The sequence below is a fragment of the Oryzias latipes genome, chromosome 23 (assembly GCF_002234675.1).
Source record: "Oryzias latipes chromosome 23, ASM223467v1".
NCBI classification, from domain to species: domain Eukaryota; kingdom Metazoa; phylum Chordata; class Actinopteri; order Beloniformes; family Adrianichthyidae; genus Oryzias; species Oryzias latipes.
The window spans coordinates 19,279,485-19,296,798 of NC_019881.2; the positions used below are offsets into that span (position 1 = coordinate 19,279,485).

Sequence of the window (17,314 nt, forward strand, 5' to 3'; positions counted from 1 at the left end):
CCATCCATTGACCATATAAAAGAAGTTAACCGAGGGCGACGTCACACGTAGAACCTGGTTTCCTTCTGCCTCCAATGAAATTAAGTCAATTTAGTCGCCAGTTTTCATGTTACGGACGCCACCACCATGTAGAAGCCAAACATCATCATCAGTAAGCTGTGATTGATGTTCGAGTAGGCCTGAGTCAACGTTTCTATGGCAACCACTCTCACCAGTCTGGAGTGAGCTTGTTGGAAGACCACACCCCTATATTGGAAAGCGAACTAGACAAATGTTTTGAGCGTTGACTGTAGGGTCCAGCAGGCAGCACCTACTTTTATTAAGGCCAGTTTAATTTCTCAATAGAAGTCTATGGCCAGCAGGCACTTCCTGTTTGGAACGCCGGGTTGATGGGTCGCTCAGTTTAGTTCCTATATTCAGTCAATGGTCCCATTGCAATTAACATAAGCCATACTTTCTAATTATCTTGGTTATAAGGCCAATTTTTTTACTTTATTTTGTAACATTTTGGCATTCAAAATGATGTACCTTGAGAAGGTTCAGGAAACCGATGGTGGTGTATAATTTATTCTGAATGAATAACTCGCTGTCACTAACATGCTTACACTTGTTGCAGCAGCAGGAATATTCCCTTTAAAATGCTTTCAAACATTAAGTGGGGTTAAACACAGCTGATGTCATTTTATTTCACACTTTTTAACGTTTAGTTTGACAAAGTTATGGAGAAAAAGAGACCTTCATTCCAGTCTGGAAAGAGACCATCAGTCTGGATTATGCTGCAGGAAGTTTCTATTTGAACACTTATTATGAAACATTAGAAGTGGAGAAGCTTAGGAGGCATCCAGACCTTCGTAGAGAGTTTGAATCAAAGTTTGCAGAGATCCTAGATACATATTTGACACTTTTATGCTGCAAAGTTCGTCAGCAATTATCTATAATTTTTGATTTGTAAAAGATGTTTTCATTCTGTGCAGCACTTTGTGTTATGTTCTTATGAAAAGTGTTTTATAAATAAAGTTTGGCATGATTGAAGTGAAATGGTTGCACCTTGACGCCTCTTCAGATGCTTTCTGTTGAGGAGAATAAGGTCTGATGACCGTCTGAATCAGACCAGCATCCCCTCCATGTCCTCCTAGCCGTCAGGAAATGAGTTTATTCAGGATCAGATCAAAACATTGTTGTGCATATAAACAAACATGACACTAATCATTTTCTAAGTGACTCAGAGTAATTGCAAACTTCCACAGAAGTACCAACTGGAGCCAAGTTTGCTCCAAACCAGACCTTTGGTGCGGCCTAGGCTCTCATGAAGAATCAAAAGTGAAGCGCTGAGTGTCGGTGGTTTTCGACGTAACGCCCGCCCTCGTAGCAAGAGGCCGTGCACAGACGTGCTGACTGGCTCCAGGCCAAAGGGATGCTCCACTCAAGCTTGGTTGGCTCGGCTTTCCCGGCCCATGCTTAGCATGTGCGTGCAGCTGGAAAGGTCACCTTTAAAAAGCCCTAAGAAAACCTACGTTTAACCCTTTGGTCTCCTAACTGGTGAAAAAGTTTGAGGCTTTGAGAGATGTGATTTGTGGAAATCCTAAAAGGCTGTCTATTTCTAAAGTTTCTCTGTTTGAAATCACTTCTAATGGTCACGTCATGCAGCAGCGCTTGCACACACACCCACCCAAACCTCAGGCGTCTCAGCCAGCAGCTGCTGCTACTGTTGATCAGGCGATGCTAGGTAGATGCTTCTCATTCTGTGTTTTCACATGTGTCAACTGATTCTCAATGTCTTTTAAAACCCTAGATGTGTATTTTTTTGGTTAATATTAGTCAAAAAGAAACATAGTCTAGATGCATCTGAAGTGACTCTGCAGTCAGTCTGGCCTGAGGGCAGCTGCAGACAAATGCAGCAGCACTCAAGTCTTCAGCATTATGCAACTGTTGGATAATACCTCTCAATGCTTGTCATTCATTTTTTCCTTCTTAAAAGACAGGATGTTAAAGTTCCTAACAAGAGGCCGAGGTTTGCATGGAATAACTTTCATATCTTCAGTTTTGATCCGTAATTCTGAATAAATGCTCTTCAACAAAAGTTTGAGCAGAAGTGAGAACATCTACAGCAGCGGTCCCCAACCCCCCGGGCTGCAGGACAGTTGGTACACGACCTATAGTTTTATTTTGAAAAGCTACAGGATTCTCCCCTCCACATCCTACTCATTGTTTACACATGCTAAGTCGCCTGGTTACATGTCAAAAATACATCCACTACTTTCTTGAAAGTGGCTGCATCAACCACTAAATTAAATATATATATATATATATATATATATATATATATATATATATATATATATATATATATATATATATATATATATATATATATATATATATATATATATATATATATATATATATATATATATATATATATATATATATATATATATATATATATATATATATATATTTTGTTTGTTTTGGCAGAAGAGAGCCAATGAGGAAACAGAAAAACCTTTGACTTAAAAATAATAGAAAGCTGCATTTAACAGAAAAAACTAGGAGTATTTATTCCAAATGTGGATTTATTTCAACAGTTGTTCCCACAGACAGTAATAGTAGATAATATTCAGCTACCAGCTGTCTATAGTTTTAAGGACGCTGCTAATAAAGTTTTTCAAACTGCCGATTTGCGTTTATGATTTATATTTAGAAAACACCAGTTTTGCGTTTTTGATTTTTTAATTTTATATATTTTTTTTTTATTTATCCTTTGCATCTTGAAAGTCAGATGAGACTGAAGACGGTGTCTGATTTTTTTTTTTTCTTTTTTGTTTTACTTTTTGTTTTACTTTAGCTTCCACTTTGACAGTTATGGTTTAAAATCTAAAATCACAATTTAATGGTTTTCAGTCATCCTTGCTTTAGCCCAACCACTGACTGTACATGAGAACTGGACTGAGAGACCCCTGGCTTTCTAAACAGGAAGTACCTATAGTCTTTAAGAATCCAAAATCCCATAGACTTCTTTTGACAAATGGGTATAACTCTGTCATTCTATATGTCAGAATAACCGTTCTTGCTCTGATAACTTTTGTTGAAAATGTTCTTGATAATCCTATTCCTATATATATTTGTTATTGCAGGGGTGGACATTGAAGCGGCCCGAAAGGAGGAAGAGCGGATCATGCTGAGGGACGCCCGGCAGTGGCTCAACAGCGGTCAGATCCAGGACGTCCGGCACGCAAAGTCGGGAGGCACGGCGCTTCATGTAGCAGCTGCCAAAGGTTACGTGGAAGTTTTAAAGTAAGTCTGTGTTCAGCCCAACCATTGACTGTACATGAGAACTGGATTGAGAGATCCCCTGGCTTTCTAAACAGGAAGTACCGGCAGGCTCCAAGAATCCAAAATGGATGTTTGAGTGCAAAAACGGGGGCTGTGATGTAGGGGTGTGTATTGGCAAGAGTCTGGCGTTACGATGCGTAGCCTGATATTTTACCGGAACGCTTCAGCTGCTGAAGGACGCCCAAAAATATTTATATAAATATCGTCCTGAATGCATTTTGAAGTATTGCCCAATGAACTATTGCGATATATCGCCAAATCGATTTTTGTTTTTTTCCCCCTCTTAAATGTCCCAAAACAATCTAACGGCAGCATTTAAAGTGTAGTGAAGTATTTAACAAATCAAATAAATCCCTTTATGCATTTGACCAATCAGATGGAGCCCTTTTATGTTAAATGTTTGCAAGTCATGTCATCATCTCAGTATTGATCACTAATATCGCAAATTGCGAGTTTTCCTCATATCATGCAGCCCTAAACTACTATAATTGTAGTCATTTAAACTTTGAGGATCAAGAAAAACTGTGGAGAACATTTTAGGATTTGTTGTTAAATGATCCAAAACGGTAATGTTTATTTTGGTTACTGCTGAAGTTAACCAGGAAGTGATAAACATTATAGAGTGCGACATTGTTGCAAGTGTTAAAGACCATTCCTTTCTTTTGAAATCTTTGTTTTTATCTGTTAGGTTTTGTTGATTCTGTTCAAACAAAAAGGCATAAATGATGGTGTTTAAGCACACATTTTGATTTTTGCCTTTTGGATGACCAAGATTTCCAGATTATGTTTGAGTAATTTCTATAATCTGTTCATCTGACTGAAGGGGGGGGGGGGGGGGTTACAATGCTGACGCACTTCTGAAAGCTTGCACCTTAAAAGATTTGTTTGCAGAACCAAATCCAGGATTTGCAAATTCACACAAACTATTTTTGTTTCTCCCACCCCCACCACTTCCAAACCCCTCTTTTTTTTCTGTTTTTTTTTTTTTTTTCAGGCTTTTAATCCAAGCAGGGTATGATGTAAATATTAAGGACTACGACGGCTGGACTCCCCTGCATGCAGCAGCACACTGGGGTAAAGACGAGGCCTGCAGGATTCTGGTGGAGAATCTGTGCGACATGGACGTGGTTAATAAAATGGTGAGTCATGCTACGAGCCCCGGAAAAACGGCTGTGTTTGAAGATGCCGCGTCATCTTTTCAATGTCTTCCTTCCCTTCAGGGCCAAACTGCTTTTGATGTGGCAGATGAAGATATTCTGGGATACTTGGAAGAACTACAAAAGAAGCAGACTCTTGTGAGTCAGTGCTCTTCAGTATTTTAATCAAACGACAAGATTTGTTTGAAAATATCTTGCCGTTCTGTGATTCCAGCTGATGAGCGAGAAGAAAGACGTGAAGAAATCTCCTTTGATTGAAACGACCACAACAGGGGACAACAACCAATCGCTGAAACCACTAAAGAGGTAGCCAAGGGAGCGGCGGAGGAGCGGAAACGTTTAGCTTTGGCTGCAACGTGCTAACGCGCGCTAATGTGTTCCATAGCAAGGAAACGCTGCTGCTGGAGCCGGAGAAAAGCGCTCCGTGCATCGAGACCCTGGAGCCGGAGAAAGTGGACGAGGAGGAAGAGGGGAAGAAGGACGAATCGAGCTGCTCCAGTGAAGAGGAGGAGGATGAAGATTCAGAGTCCGAGACAGAGCCAGGTATTCTTTTATTTGTAAAGAATAAAAGCACAGAATCGTACACGCAACCCAAGAGCGACAGAAGTAGGACGTTTTGCCCAACAGTATGGAAGACCAAAACTGCACCATGAAAGAAAAAAATTTGGCAAAACAAGAGACAAATGAAACCAAACATGTACTGCTATCAAGAAAACTTTAGATTTGTGCAGAAACATAGTCAAAGATGTCTGCTTTCAGTCTAAGACCAATAAAAAAAAACATTTTATGGATAAATTAAGCCACAGCATCCTCTTCATCCTAGTATTTCTGTCCTAAAATGTCCTTCATTATACTGCAACCTGACGCTCCGGATCCAGTTCACTCTTTGGTTAAAGAAAATAATAGGTTTAAAAGGTAATTTTGAAGTAAAAAGTAAGTAGTAAAGTAATACAAGTATAGTAAAGTAACCCAACAAGGTTCCTGACTATGGGGGCCATAATCTTCATCAATCGTAGTGGCATTAAAACACTTTGACAGATTTTTGAGTATCAGTAAGCACAATCTACCTAAAGCACAGCAGATTATAAAAAACAATTTTCTATTTTGGAACAAATTCAAGGACTTTTATTGCGCTTTTTATTTATTTTTATTTAGTAACATGAGTTTCTGGCTGAGATGCACCACAAACTGTAAACCGTCATTGCTGCTGACATCACACTACCTACTACTACATTTGCTGAATTGAGATGATCCTATGTGGCACCGGATGTCTTTTATTTTGAAAAGATGTCATATTAACCTCTGTCGAAAGTTTTTTTTTACCAAGAAAACTTTCTCTTTTTTTATTTAGCCTAAAATGCAAGTTGTTTTATATTTATCATAATAGTACCATTAACGCACAAATGTAATAAAATAAGCATTAACATACAAATCTGTGTTTTATTTTAATAAAGGGTGACCTAAGACTTTGTCAGCAAGAAATCAAACCGATTGGCTGTTTGGGTGTTGAAGGTTGCAGACCCCCCTGGATTAAACCACTTATTAATTATATTGAGGGGAATCCCAGCATTGCTGTTGGAAGACACTTGTTCTCTTGTCCTTCTCCCCATCCAGAGAAGAACAAGCCGTCAGCGGTGGTGAGCAACAGCACGGCGCCCACGTCCGCCAGCATCACCGTGTCCTCGCCATCGAGTCCCACCAACCAGGTGACGACTCCCACTTCGCCCGCCAAGAAGGTACGAGCTGCTGGAACGCTTTTTTTTCCTCCACGCCTGCTTCTAAAAAGCTTACAGAAAACCCAACAGCTGCTTGCTGTGAAAAGCCCTTTGAGGAAGTGGCTCACCTCGGTGAAGCCGAGATCTGATACGGGTCTTTGACCTGTTAAAGTCAGAACTGGACTTCCTGTTATGACTGTTGTGTTGTCCTTGCATCTTTGCCTCATCACTGCAAACGTTTTTGTTCTTGTGTCCTTATGGCAACCCAACTCGTTGAAATGAAGTTGACGCATTTTATTATTCTGCTGTTGACCAAACAAACGTCTGTAGAATCCCAGTTTTAGCAAAACTGTCTCCCGATTGGAGGAGGAGGGGACTTCAGGTAACTTCCGGATGATTGAGGTCCATAAATTGGCGGCTGGGTAGCTCGGTTGGTAAGGTGGAAGGCTGCCGAGCAGGAATCCAGGGTTCGATTCCTGGAGGGGAATAAACAATGGTGCAGGCAATTACCAATGGCGAGCAATTAACACCACCCAGTGGGGGTCGTTGGGCAAGACGCTACTGCCTCCGGAGCGTGGTTTAGCTGCAGCTCACCATGCTCCTCCCAGCGGACGGGGTCAATTTCCCGTTGTGGGATAAATGAATTATTAATTAATATTATTTATTAAATTAGGTTCTAAATTAAGAGTAGCTGAAAAATAGACTGGAGTTTGCTGCCCTCTGCTGGCCAATGAATATGCAAGCGAATGCTCCAGTCAAAATCAAATAATAGTCTTTCTCTTTTTAGGAAATGTTTGCTAATTCTAAATTTACTGTTACAAAATGTAAAAAAGTTTCCTTGTAACAGCTGCTGTTTTGTATTTTGAAATATTATTTTGTTTCTCTCACTTTTCGCTTTCAGTCCTCAATTCACAGTTTCAATTCAGCCTTTTTTTTGTGGGGGGGGGGGGGGGGGGTTATGATGATGCCATTTCTGCCGTTGTTGGAAGATCTTTTATTTCTTTGGTAATATTAATATTTAAACCAGGTCTTCAGTATTTCTACAAATTAAAAAATTTTTCTTTTAACATTTACTTCATTTTTTTCAATTGTTTTATATTTATTTCAAGATTATAATGTTTGCTTATGAGTTTAAAATGTCTTTTAAAACTTCAAGTTGCATTTTTAAATTTACAATCTGATTTTCATTCACTTTGAACCCAATAATTCTTACCTCATTTAGGCCTCCTTGAAGCAAAATTAAAAGCATTAAAAAGTTAAAAAGTGAAATGTCAATAAGGAACCGTGGATGGTTAATTTCTACATTCAGAATTTTTGGAATTGCTTTATTTCAAGCAATCAGAAACAGGAAGTACTAAGGAAATCAAACAAAAGAGATGCACATTAATTATGATTTGATTGGAAACTAGATCCACTGAATTTTTACAGCACTTTTCCAACTCGTGTTACTCAAAGTGCTCACAGAAAAACATTACTGAGTTTTAAAAACTAAAAGAAAGACATTGCACAACAAACGTGTAAAAAACAACATACACACTTCATGGTAAAGCATAAAATAATTCACTAAAATGATGCAAAGTAGAAATCTGTCTCTGCACTAATACACACACATGATCTCATCATAAAGACTCCTAATCCTTAGTATTTTCTGCATATGACACATTGAACCCATTAAATGTGAAATTAGTCAATTAATTGCTTGAAAAGCAGTGGGAAGAGGTTAACTTGCATAATCCCACCACTAAAACGCTTTAATTGAATCTTTGAGTCGGTATCTGCTTGGTCTTTAAGCTTTTTTCCCCCCTAATTTTTTGAAATGCCTCCGTTAAAAACTGATGAGAATTTGAACGTGCTTCAGTTCTGTCCTCTTTCCCCCGATGTGACCGGGCTCCACGTGGCTTTTCTTCTCCATGAAGTGTGTTTGTATTCTGCTGCTGCTTCTGTCTTACTCTGCATTTCTCTGTTTCCAATCTCTGTCCTACTGTTCTGCATCTTTATCGACCCGGGCTGTGGTCCTGGTTGCCTGTTTAGTTTGATTATATCCCCCCCCTCATGCCTGTGGCGGAGCCAGGCTGTCCTGCATTGTGGCGTCAAGGTTTGCGCAAAACTGGCATTTCTCTTGTGCCCAAAAAACCCATGGTGAGGCATTGGTGTGCACCAGAGTTCTCCGCTTCTCCTACATTCACCCGTGCACTGACCAAACACTAAACTCTCTCCTAACCCCCCCCCTCACTCTACACCTGATCCAGGTGAAGCAGGATTTTTCCACTCGCTGGGGTTCGACTAAAAAAAGAACATCTTGTTGAGTCTTTGCTTTTCGTTGATAAATTCAAGTTTCAAAATCTGAAAGTATTTTTATTTTGAAATGCAAAAAACAGCAAAAACCTCGGTGGGAAAAATCCAATTTTAGTGACTGACCCCCCCCCCACTCACCAGCATCATGTGGTTCTTCCATCACTGATCGCTAATCTCGTCTTCACATTGTGTCGGTGTGGCCTGTGTGTGTTTTCGGTTGCCTTTCATAGTTTTTTTGGTGAAGTGTTTTTGTGTGGACAGACCTAAACTACACTCTAAAAAAAAAAACAGACGATCAGTTTCAGCAAAAACGGTTTCCTGCAGATCCTCCAGCCCGAAGATGGAACTTTTTTCATTGAAGCGACTCTTTTTGGTTTCCTCCTTTAAAAGGAACATTCGTTTTGGGCCTATTTGTTAATCCAAACCCCTTTTTCCCCTTAATTAAGACAATTATAGTCTCAGTGAATGCAGGGAAGCTTAACCCAGCTGCTTCTGTCTCCTTTAGGTCGTCCAGCCTGCTGTTAAAGTCTCAAGTAAAGTGGAGGAGGACAAGAAGGACGAGTCTCCGGCGTCGTGGCGTTTGGGTCTGAGGAAGACGGGCAGCTACGGGGCGCTGGCGGAGATCACGGCCACCAAAGAGGCTCAGAGGGAGAAGGACACGGCGGGGGTGATGCGCTCGGCCTCCAGCCCCCGACTCTCCTCGTCCCTGGACAATAAGGAGAAAGAGAAGGTGGGAGCTCCGAGGAACTCTGATGCTGTTAGAGCTGAAAGGACCAAAACACTCGCTATGTCCCAGGTTTAGGAAAAGAGGGACCACTGCACTAAATTAAATTTGAAGTAGTAAATCCTTTGATTTGACTCTTCTTTATGTTAAATTATCGAAGTCACAGCGGGCTAAACCCTAAAAACATGAATGGGCCAAAATCGTCTATGGAGTTTACAAAAATATATTTCAAAATTTCAGGTATTTTAAAACAAAAATGTCTGGGATATTCAAAGGAAGTTTAAAAATTACTATGGGATGGCCACAGAACCTAAAGCTGGGCAGCCATGCTGTGGCAAAGTGTGACATTTCATTTTGAGAAAACTACAACCAAATTTCGTTGACCTTTAAACTTTGGAAATCTTGAATTTTCCGTTAAAATTGGGTCTTCTACGAATTGAAACTTGTAGAGATTTCGATCTATCTGCTTATAACTCCTCGAGCATAATTTCTCGCCATATTTTGTACAGCGTGATCGTGGCGAGCTCGTAAAAGTGGCGTTTCCCCAATCCTTTTTTTTTTTTTTTAACCAGAATATTGTGGAAAAGTGGTCCTTGGCTCAAGCTGAACAAAATGATAGGTATGAATGTAGGCGTGGTTTGCAAATTCCTCTGTGCCAAGGAAATCTCAAAGTTTACTTTTGCCAATTCTTCTAAAAATTACAATGAGCTGTTTGTGACCACCAGGCAACCAAAAATCAGGATGGTTGCTATGGAGATAAAACCATTAGAAAAACTGCTATTTTAAGGATTATAGTAAAAGGAATTAGTCACATTCAGCTCTGACCAGAGTGGAAGGCCAAAGAGAGGCGGTGAGGGCGGGGCCGTCTAGTGCCTGCAACATACGCCACTTACAGCTTGAATTTGATATATTTTCTCGTATATTTTTGGTGATTTGCAACGTTAGCAGAGATGGAAAAGACAAAAACTTGGCTTTTTCTGTTCTCAACAGGAAAAGGACAAAGGAACCCGTCTGGCATACGTGGCTCCCACAATCCCCAGGAGGCTGGCCAGTACTTCAGACATAGACGAGAAGGAGAACAGGTGAGGCCAGGTGGCGGTGGGTCTGCTGCTCCCAGCTGTGTGTTTCAGGCTTAAAAATTTCAGTTCTGCACGCTTTGAGCAGTAACATAAATGTCCAGTTGGAATCTTGTAGGCCGAACATTCAGGGATGCAAGATATATTGTCCGTGTTTAAGAACCAAAGAGCCCTATTGTGACTTGTGGATTTCCAGGGACTCCACCCCCTTGATCCGCAGCGGCTCTTACACCCGGCGGCGCTGGGACGACGACCTGAAGAACAGCGAAGGGAGCTCCTCCATCAACCGAACCTCCAGCTACAAGCGCAGGTCAGCCGCAGCTTCTGAACGCCATATCGTCACTCTGGATTAAAACCACCCCTGATGTAGAAACCACAGATTAGTCATTAATCCGTAATTGTCATCACAAACGCTCGCAGCTCTTGGGAAAGTGACGCCACAGAGTCTGCTGCATGAACGCACATGTCCCGCCATCCCACTGTGTCCCTCCAACGCATCACTCAGATGTTTTTACAAGGCTCGACAGTGTCTGCTACAGCAGATAAATCCGATTCTCAGAGCTGTTGTTGGGCCGATGCTGTAGTTTAAGGGAGTAATGCTGGCTGGGAGCCACCTAATGAAAGCCTGCCAGTTTTCATGCTCTAGAAGCTGCTGGAGAACCTGTTGGTTCTTGTGTTTCTTCAGGCGGCGGCATTGTTGCCAACCCAAACCGCCTTCAGTCATTTGAAGACCTTTCCAAAACAGAGATGATTATCAGCAGGTTTAAGTGGATAATGTTGATTTATTGATGCTGTGGTTTGTCTCAAAGCGTAGTCGTCCTAAACGTGTTTACTTTTTCATGTCACTATGAATGTTTGTGTGTGTCTGCGCTTCCACCGCTAACATGCCCTCTCTCACCCGCCTGCCTGCCCAACACGCTAGCACGTCCCATACGCTAGCGCTCGGGCGGAGCGGCAGCACGCGGGACGTGCCGGCCAAGTCTTCGTCCACCTCCAGCTTGGACCCTAACACCTATAGTACTAAACCCTGGCAGCCACCCACCACCCACTACCAGTCTTACAACGTTTACCGCAGGTACAGCGGCCTGAAAGGCCAGCACGCTCTCCTCAACCAAACTGTCTGCATCTCCGATCTTTTTGTCTGTGTTTTGATGTTTTGACAAAATTCTGAGTTTTACTGGTTTCATAAATGGCAGTAAATAGTCGGAACAACGGTGAAAGTTGGGATGGCTGAGGTTTTTGGTTGACCTTTTCTCTCATGACGCTCTGTGAAGAAACTGACATCACGAGAATCTGTTTTCATTAGATCTGCAGACGGGAATTTAGTCAGTCCTTCACGTGAAGGAAAACGTTGTAGTTTATGTGAAGGTCAGAGGTGTTTGTGTGCTCTTCATTGAGCTGAGGCAGGCCTTATGCTACATTCACATCGGCCTCGGAAACCCGCGTTCAGGCGACCACTGTCTATGACAACTCGCATTAAGAACACACATTAAGTCCGTTTTTGCGCTCTACATACAAAAGGCGTAGCCACTGATCGTGCGTTGAAAGTTAAACCAGATCGAACTTTGATCAATCAGGAACTCTGATTTGGTATTGATGTGTGGTCGGCGTCCTGGAAGTGCCAACCGTCTGAAAATTGATCATAATTGTTCTGGCTTGTCCCCGGCTGGAATTCTATGACACCAAGTCTTTCATATACCAGAACAGGGGTGTGAGAGATAAAGCCTGGAGCAAGATTCACGAGATCTGCACCGCGTCAACATTTCACACCAAGCCTCTTCCAACTGTAGGGACATGCGCTATTGTCAGGTAGCGACAGTTTGGTGTGAGAGCCATATGATGAAAGCGTCACATCAAATTTATTTGATAAAAGCACTAGGATGAAGACAAACAATTCAACTTTTATTTTATAATTAGTTTTGTCTACCAACTAAGCAAACGGTTAATAGATTATGTATCGTTGTTGTATACATTTACTGGTACAGTTGGGGGTTTATGTACCTTTGGACACAGGAGGGGTATATTTGTGAAAACCCCTTTTAAAAGAACAAAACCTTTTTTTACAAAATTGAATAAAACCTTCAATAAAAGGAAAATCAAGCAAGCATAAAAGTTGCGTTAGTAAAATATTTGCAAGGATTTTTTAACAACATTCATTAATGATTTTTGCTGAAACCAGAGAGATCTTAACTCTAATGCTAAATCTCTACTGCAGTACTACTACAGTAGTACATAAAACATCCTGCTGTTTGCCCCTCTTGATGAAAAACGCTCAATCCAATAGGACTAAAGTGAGGTCGTTAAGGTTAAAGCTCCGTAATAAACAGTCTTTCAATCACCAGGCTCAGTAATGATACAAACTCCTTTTTATCTTTTTCTTTTTTTATTTGTTGACCTTTTATGTTTCTGTTTTTCGGCAGTGGCTCTTTCGACAGAAGACATGTGGACTTGAGCTCCTCAACCACCTCGTCTTCCTCCACAAGCACCGCCACCACTGCCGCCGCCACCACCACCACCACCTCCTCCTCCTCCTCTTCATCAGTTACCTCACCCACAGGCCACCGCAGCCTGTTGTTCAGCCTGGGCTCCTCCTCCACTCGAACTGGCTCCAGCAGTCTCACCAGCAGGTGCACGTTCTCCTCTGGTACAGACCATCTGTGCCGTTTTGACACGGCCAGTTGACCGATGTTGCACCCCAGGAGCAGGCGTTGTAAACCACTCCTGGAAAATGTGAAAAAAGCGTTTGACGTTCTGTTAAGTTTTTAGTTTTTTAACTGAAAAGTAACTGAAGTCAAATAATCCAGTCTGGTAATGGTCGTGATTTAAAAGGCTTTATAAATAGCTGAAGAAACCAACATCTTGTCTATAAATAGCTTAGGCGTAGCTGAGGTGTTTGAACCACACCTGAACAAACCTGATTGGTGTCCAGGCAAGAGCAAAGAATGGAAAGCATGGAGGTGGAGGGACAATTATATGGGCTTGTCCTTTACTTCACAGCTAATGAATTAGGCATAAATTCCTCTGAATGCCAAAGTCCGGTTGAGTCAGACTGGCAAACGTTGACCATAATTATGCCATGCAGGAGAACCAAACGGGAATAAATGCAAACTTTATTCACAAGAGGGCAGAATTAATCTTCAATGGTGTGTTTTAAGCAAACAGTTGAGTGTTTTTAAGCATGTTTGGGGTTTCTCTGTAACCTGAGGCTTTGTGGTCAGGTACTGGTCAGAGGAGAGTGCAGAGAGGGAAAAGGAGAAGGAGTCTGCTGCAATCATCCCCACAATAAACACTGGCTCCACCACCACATCCACCACTACCAGCACGGCCACTTCCACCACCACTGGTACCGGCATCGGCTCTGAAAAGCGCAGGTAACAAACCCAACTTCAGCGCAACTTTTCCTTCCTGTAACCCATTAAAGCCTCACATCAAAGAATTGACAGAAAATTCAATTTTTTGGGGGGGAATCAAGACGATTTTCAAAAGCATTTAGCTTTTAAAATGTTTCAACAAAAACGTCGAACATCAAACAGCACAAGAATTTTACTAAATCTTTTCTTTTTTTAAAAGTCCTACTTTATATCCATGAAATTACAACTTCATTTTTTGAAACACATCTTTTGGACTTGTGACTTTTTATTCTCGTAAAATGTTGAACTTTTTTTCTCACAATTTTTCAACGTTTACTCAATTTTACGAAGTTTTTTGACTTTTCCTCATAATTATGCAGCTTTATTGTCATAAAGTTTAGACATTTTTTGTCATTTTGTACAACCCTTTTCTAATAGACGTACAGCTTATTTCCATAACTCTACTTTTTCATTTTCATATTTCTACTACTTTATTTTTTATAGTTATGCAAGTTTATATTCTTAAAAGTTGGACATTTTTTGTCTTTTTTTTTTACAACTTTTTTCAACATTTCCTTTTTTTATAATTTAAAACCTTTATTGTCAGAATTTTTACATTTTTCTAATAATGATGCAACTTTATTGTTATAATTATGGGACAACTTCTTTTTTCTTAGATGTACACCTTATTTATTTTTTATTATGGTGGCCCTAACTTTCCTGCCCTAATTCTCACCATAGAGTTTAGCAAATTAGCAAAGCTTTTCACACCCAAAGTGTTTCTGAGATTTCATGGAAGGCGTTTTGAAATAAGCAGGAAAAGTCCTTCTACTGCCCCTAGTGGAGTGATGATGCACTACAGGGCAGAAAACACGGACCAGGTTGTACATGTTAGGTCCTAAGGGACATTTGGATCATGATGATGAGATTGAAATGGTTATGTAGGGTTATAGGTCGTTGAAATTAGTTTAATCCAGGGATGGGCAAACTACGGCCCGCGGGCTGGATCTGGCCTGCCTCCATGTTTGGTCCGACCCCTGAACAATATCAGAGACCCATGTTTTTCATTTTTATCTGGCAACACGATCAGGACCCGCATAGAACGTGACATTTTATTCCCCCCTTCTGCAGTCTGTGCTCCAACCTGAAACCCTCTAAAATCTCTGTCAAATAGAACAGAAGACAGTCTTCCCTTTCTACGTTGCAGTTCATCTTTCCCGGTTTAGCTCGTTCTTTTAGAGCGATTATGATGCTTTTTTTTAGACAGCGCTCCCTATTCTGTGCCCTGGTTGGCTGGAGACCCTGTCAATCAATCTCCTCTGTGCCGTGTCTCCTGTACAGAAACGCGGAGCTCTACAGCTCCACAGAAATCTGTGATCGATCAGATCTTTGTTTTCATGCTAAGATCCTGGACCTAATTTCTATGAAGGTTTGAGACTTTAAACAAGAGAAAAGGGTGAAAATGTTCATGTCTGTGTAGGCCTGCACAATATACCGCAAATTTATCGTTATCGCAATATCCAGCTCTGCAATATGCATATCGCAAAAGACAGTGAAAATCGCAATAAATCGTAAACCTTAAATGTGTTAATACAACCTTAAGGCAGCTTGAAGCATTTAACGAATCATATAAATCCCTCGGATGGACGCCTTCACCTTGTTGACCAATTGGATGGAGGCCTATTATGTTAGATGTTTGTCTCCTATGTCAACGAGGGTCATTTGGAGTGTAATTTTTAAACTGTTGCAATGAAATGGGAATGATGTTTTTGTTTATTTTGTTATTTGTTTGTATACCGCAAATTATACCGTTATCGCAATATTAATCTTAAATATCGCATATCGCGAGTTTTCCTCATATCGTGCAGCCCTATGTCTGTGTGAGTAAAGGGTAGAAAGTGAACAGTGAGGAGTTTTACTGCCATAAACGTCTGTAATCAGACTCTGTGAGTCACGTTTTTTTTAGAACGTAACTCCTGCAATAAACGAGGGAACTCTGTACTGGTGTAAAGGTAACACAGATATATGCGTAGCTGCAGCAGAAGACATAGAAATGAGTTTTTTCATTATTACTGGATGAGAAACAGACGTGCAGGACACAGCTGCTCTGTTTTAGCGAGAACTGTGAGACGTTTAGGAGCTGCAGGCCTCAACGTCTCAGCGGGACGAAGACGGGAGAGGATCCACTATTTATTGGTTTTTATTTTTAATGTATCAGTCTATTTTTTCCTGACTTTTTGTCTTTGAAAATCACAGGTAAAGTTATTTGGTCATTTTTTTATTTCATAAATAGTGTTATTTATTTTATTAAAATGATCATGAATTAATAAAACTTTATTATAGAGCTTTACAATAAAAGAAAGATAAAAGAAGTTTAAAGTTTTAAAGAAAAAGAGTTATTGTGGCCCTTTAGAAAACATTTGGGGACCCCGCTCTAGCATCCATGTGGTGTTGGAAGATTTGTTGTTCTTCATTCCTCCAATCAGTCAAACACAACATGAACGCAGCATTTCTCTACGTTTTACACGAGGTACTTCAAGCCGTTGGTGCAATTGGCTCTAAATTGAGGAGTTTGATCCAGAGCTGCTGAGGGAACCGAGCGTGTCCGTTAGCGAGGTGGCGTGCACGGCTGCCTGTGGTGGCGCTGAAATAAGCCACCTGTCACAGTGGGAGCAGGGCCACGGCCGTTTCAGCTCCAACAACTTCTCCAAATAAGGAAGATGGACAGAAGCAGCAGTTTCTGCTGAAGGGCAAAGGCGGCATTCTCCCCTGAAGGAGTTCAAACGTCCGTGTGGCCAACAGAAGCTCCCTGCAGCCGCCTTCTCTTTTTACCAAACCCTAATAGCTAAAGGTCAGCCTGTAATGGAAGCTCTGTTTTCATTAGAGCTCTAAAAGGGAAGATTTTTAAAGGCTTCAATCTTTTTGTTGGCCAAAGGAAACATTTATTTTAGAAATGTCTACAATCGGTCTTTAAGGAACAAACACGCATCTCTACTTCAGAGGTTTCCTAAGAGGCTGAGCTGGCATGAAGTTCTACTAATTTTCAATGCATATTTTTAAACACAGAAAAGAGACATAAAAATGATATTTTCTTATTCATCTCTTAAGAGAACACACTAAATAAAATACAGACATACTTGGTTTTTACCAGTGTCATACTGATTATTTTGCAAATATACATTCTAAAACATATATATAAAAAAGAGGATGTCAAATCTCACTTTGTCATATAGAATTGTTGCCAAGCAGAACTTAAATGATTTCATTTCTGTAACAGTCGTCCCTGAATTTGCTCCAAACCCAGAAAAGCAGCTTTGATTTTGTGGTCTGTGTTGCAGAAACTAAAGATCTTTCCTTTTTTGTTGGGTTGTGATGTTTTTGTTGACCTGTTTTTGTGCGCTTTTATTAGGTCCTATCTGACTCCGGTGCGAGACGAGGAGTCCGAGTCTCAGAGGAAAGCTCGATCCAGACAAGCGCGCCAGTCCAGGAGGTCCACCCAGGTTTGTTAGCCCTCACTTTGAGCTAAATCTTTATTATAAAACTATTGCCCGGCAAAAAATAAACTTTACATTAATGAGTCAAACTATAGAAAACATCTTTTTGTTTTCAGTCCTTTTTGTTTCATCTGTTCTGCTTCTTCTTATTTTCTTTTGTACAAAAAAAG

General features: G+C 40.8%; 1 protein-coding gene across 7 annotated transcripts in view; it reads left to right on the plus strand.

Moving 5' to 3' along the window:
- The window catches only part of ppp1r12a (protein phosphatase 1 regulatory subunit 12A), a 55,994-nt gene that overhangs the window by 26,465 nt on the left and 12,215 nt on the right, over positions 1 to 17,314 (plus strand). For 4 of the 7 annotated variants that reach the window (XM_023952130.1, XM_023952132.1, XM_023952133.1 and 1 more), the window contains exons 4-17: positions 3,135 to 3,294; positions 4,328 to 4,472; positions 4,554 to 4,628; positions 4,705 to 4,796; positions 4,876 to 5,033; positions 6,105 to 6,226; positions 8,237 to 8,344; positions 9,006 to 9,230; positions 10,215 to 10,306; positions 10,497 to 10,610; positions 11,223 to 11,375; positions 12,721 to 12,927; positions 13,519 to 13,671; positions 17,060 to 17,150. In XM_023952130.1, the coding sequence (XP_023807898.1) occupies positions 3,135 to 3,294; positions 4,328 to 4,472; positions 4,554 to 4,628; positions 4,705 to 4,796; positions 4,876 to 5,033; positions 6,105 to 6,226; positions 8,237 to 8,344; positions 9,006 to 9,230; positions 10,215 to 10,306; positions 10,497 to 10,610; positions 11,223 to 11,375; positions 12,721 to 12,927; positions 13,519 to 13,671; positions 17,060 to 17,150 (1,895 nt within the window). The remainder of the gene's footprint in view (positions 1 to 3,134; positions 3,295 to 4,327; positions 4,473 to 4,553; positions 4,629 to 4,704; positions 4,797 to 4,875; positions 5,034 to 6,104; positions 6,227 to 8,236; positions 8,345 to 9,005; positions 9,231 to 10,214; positions 10,307 to 10,496; positions 10,611 to 11,222; positions 11,376 to 12,720; positions 12,928 to 13,518; positions 13,672 to 17,059; positions 17,151 to 17,314) is intronic. The other 3 variants (XM_023952134.1, XM_023952136.1, XM_023952135.1) reach the window with 2 other exon arrangements.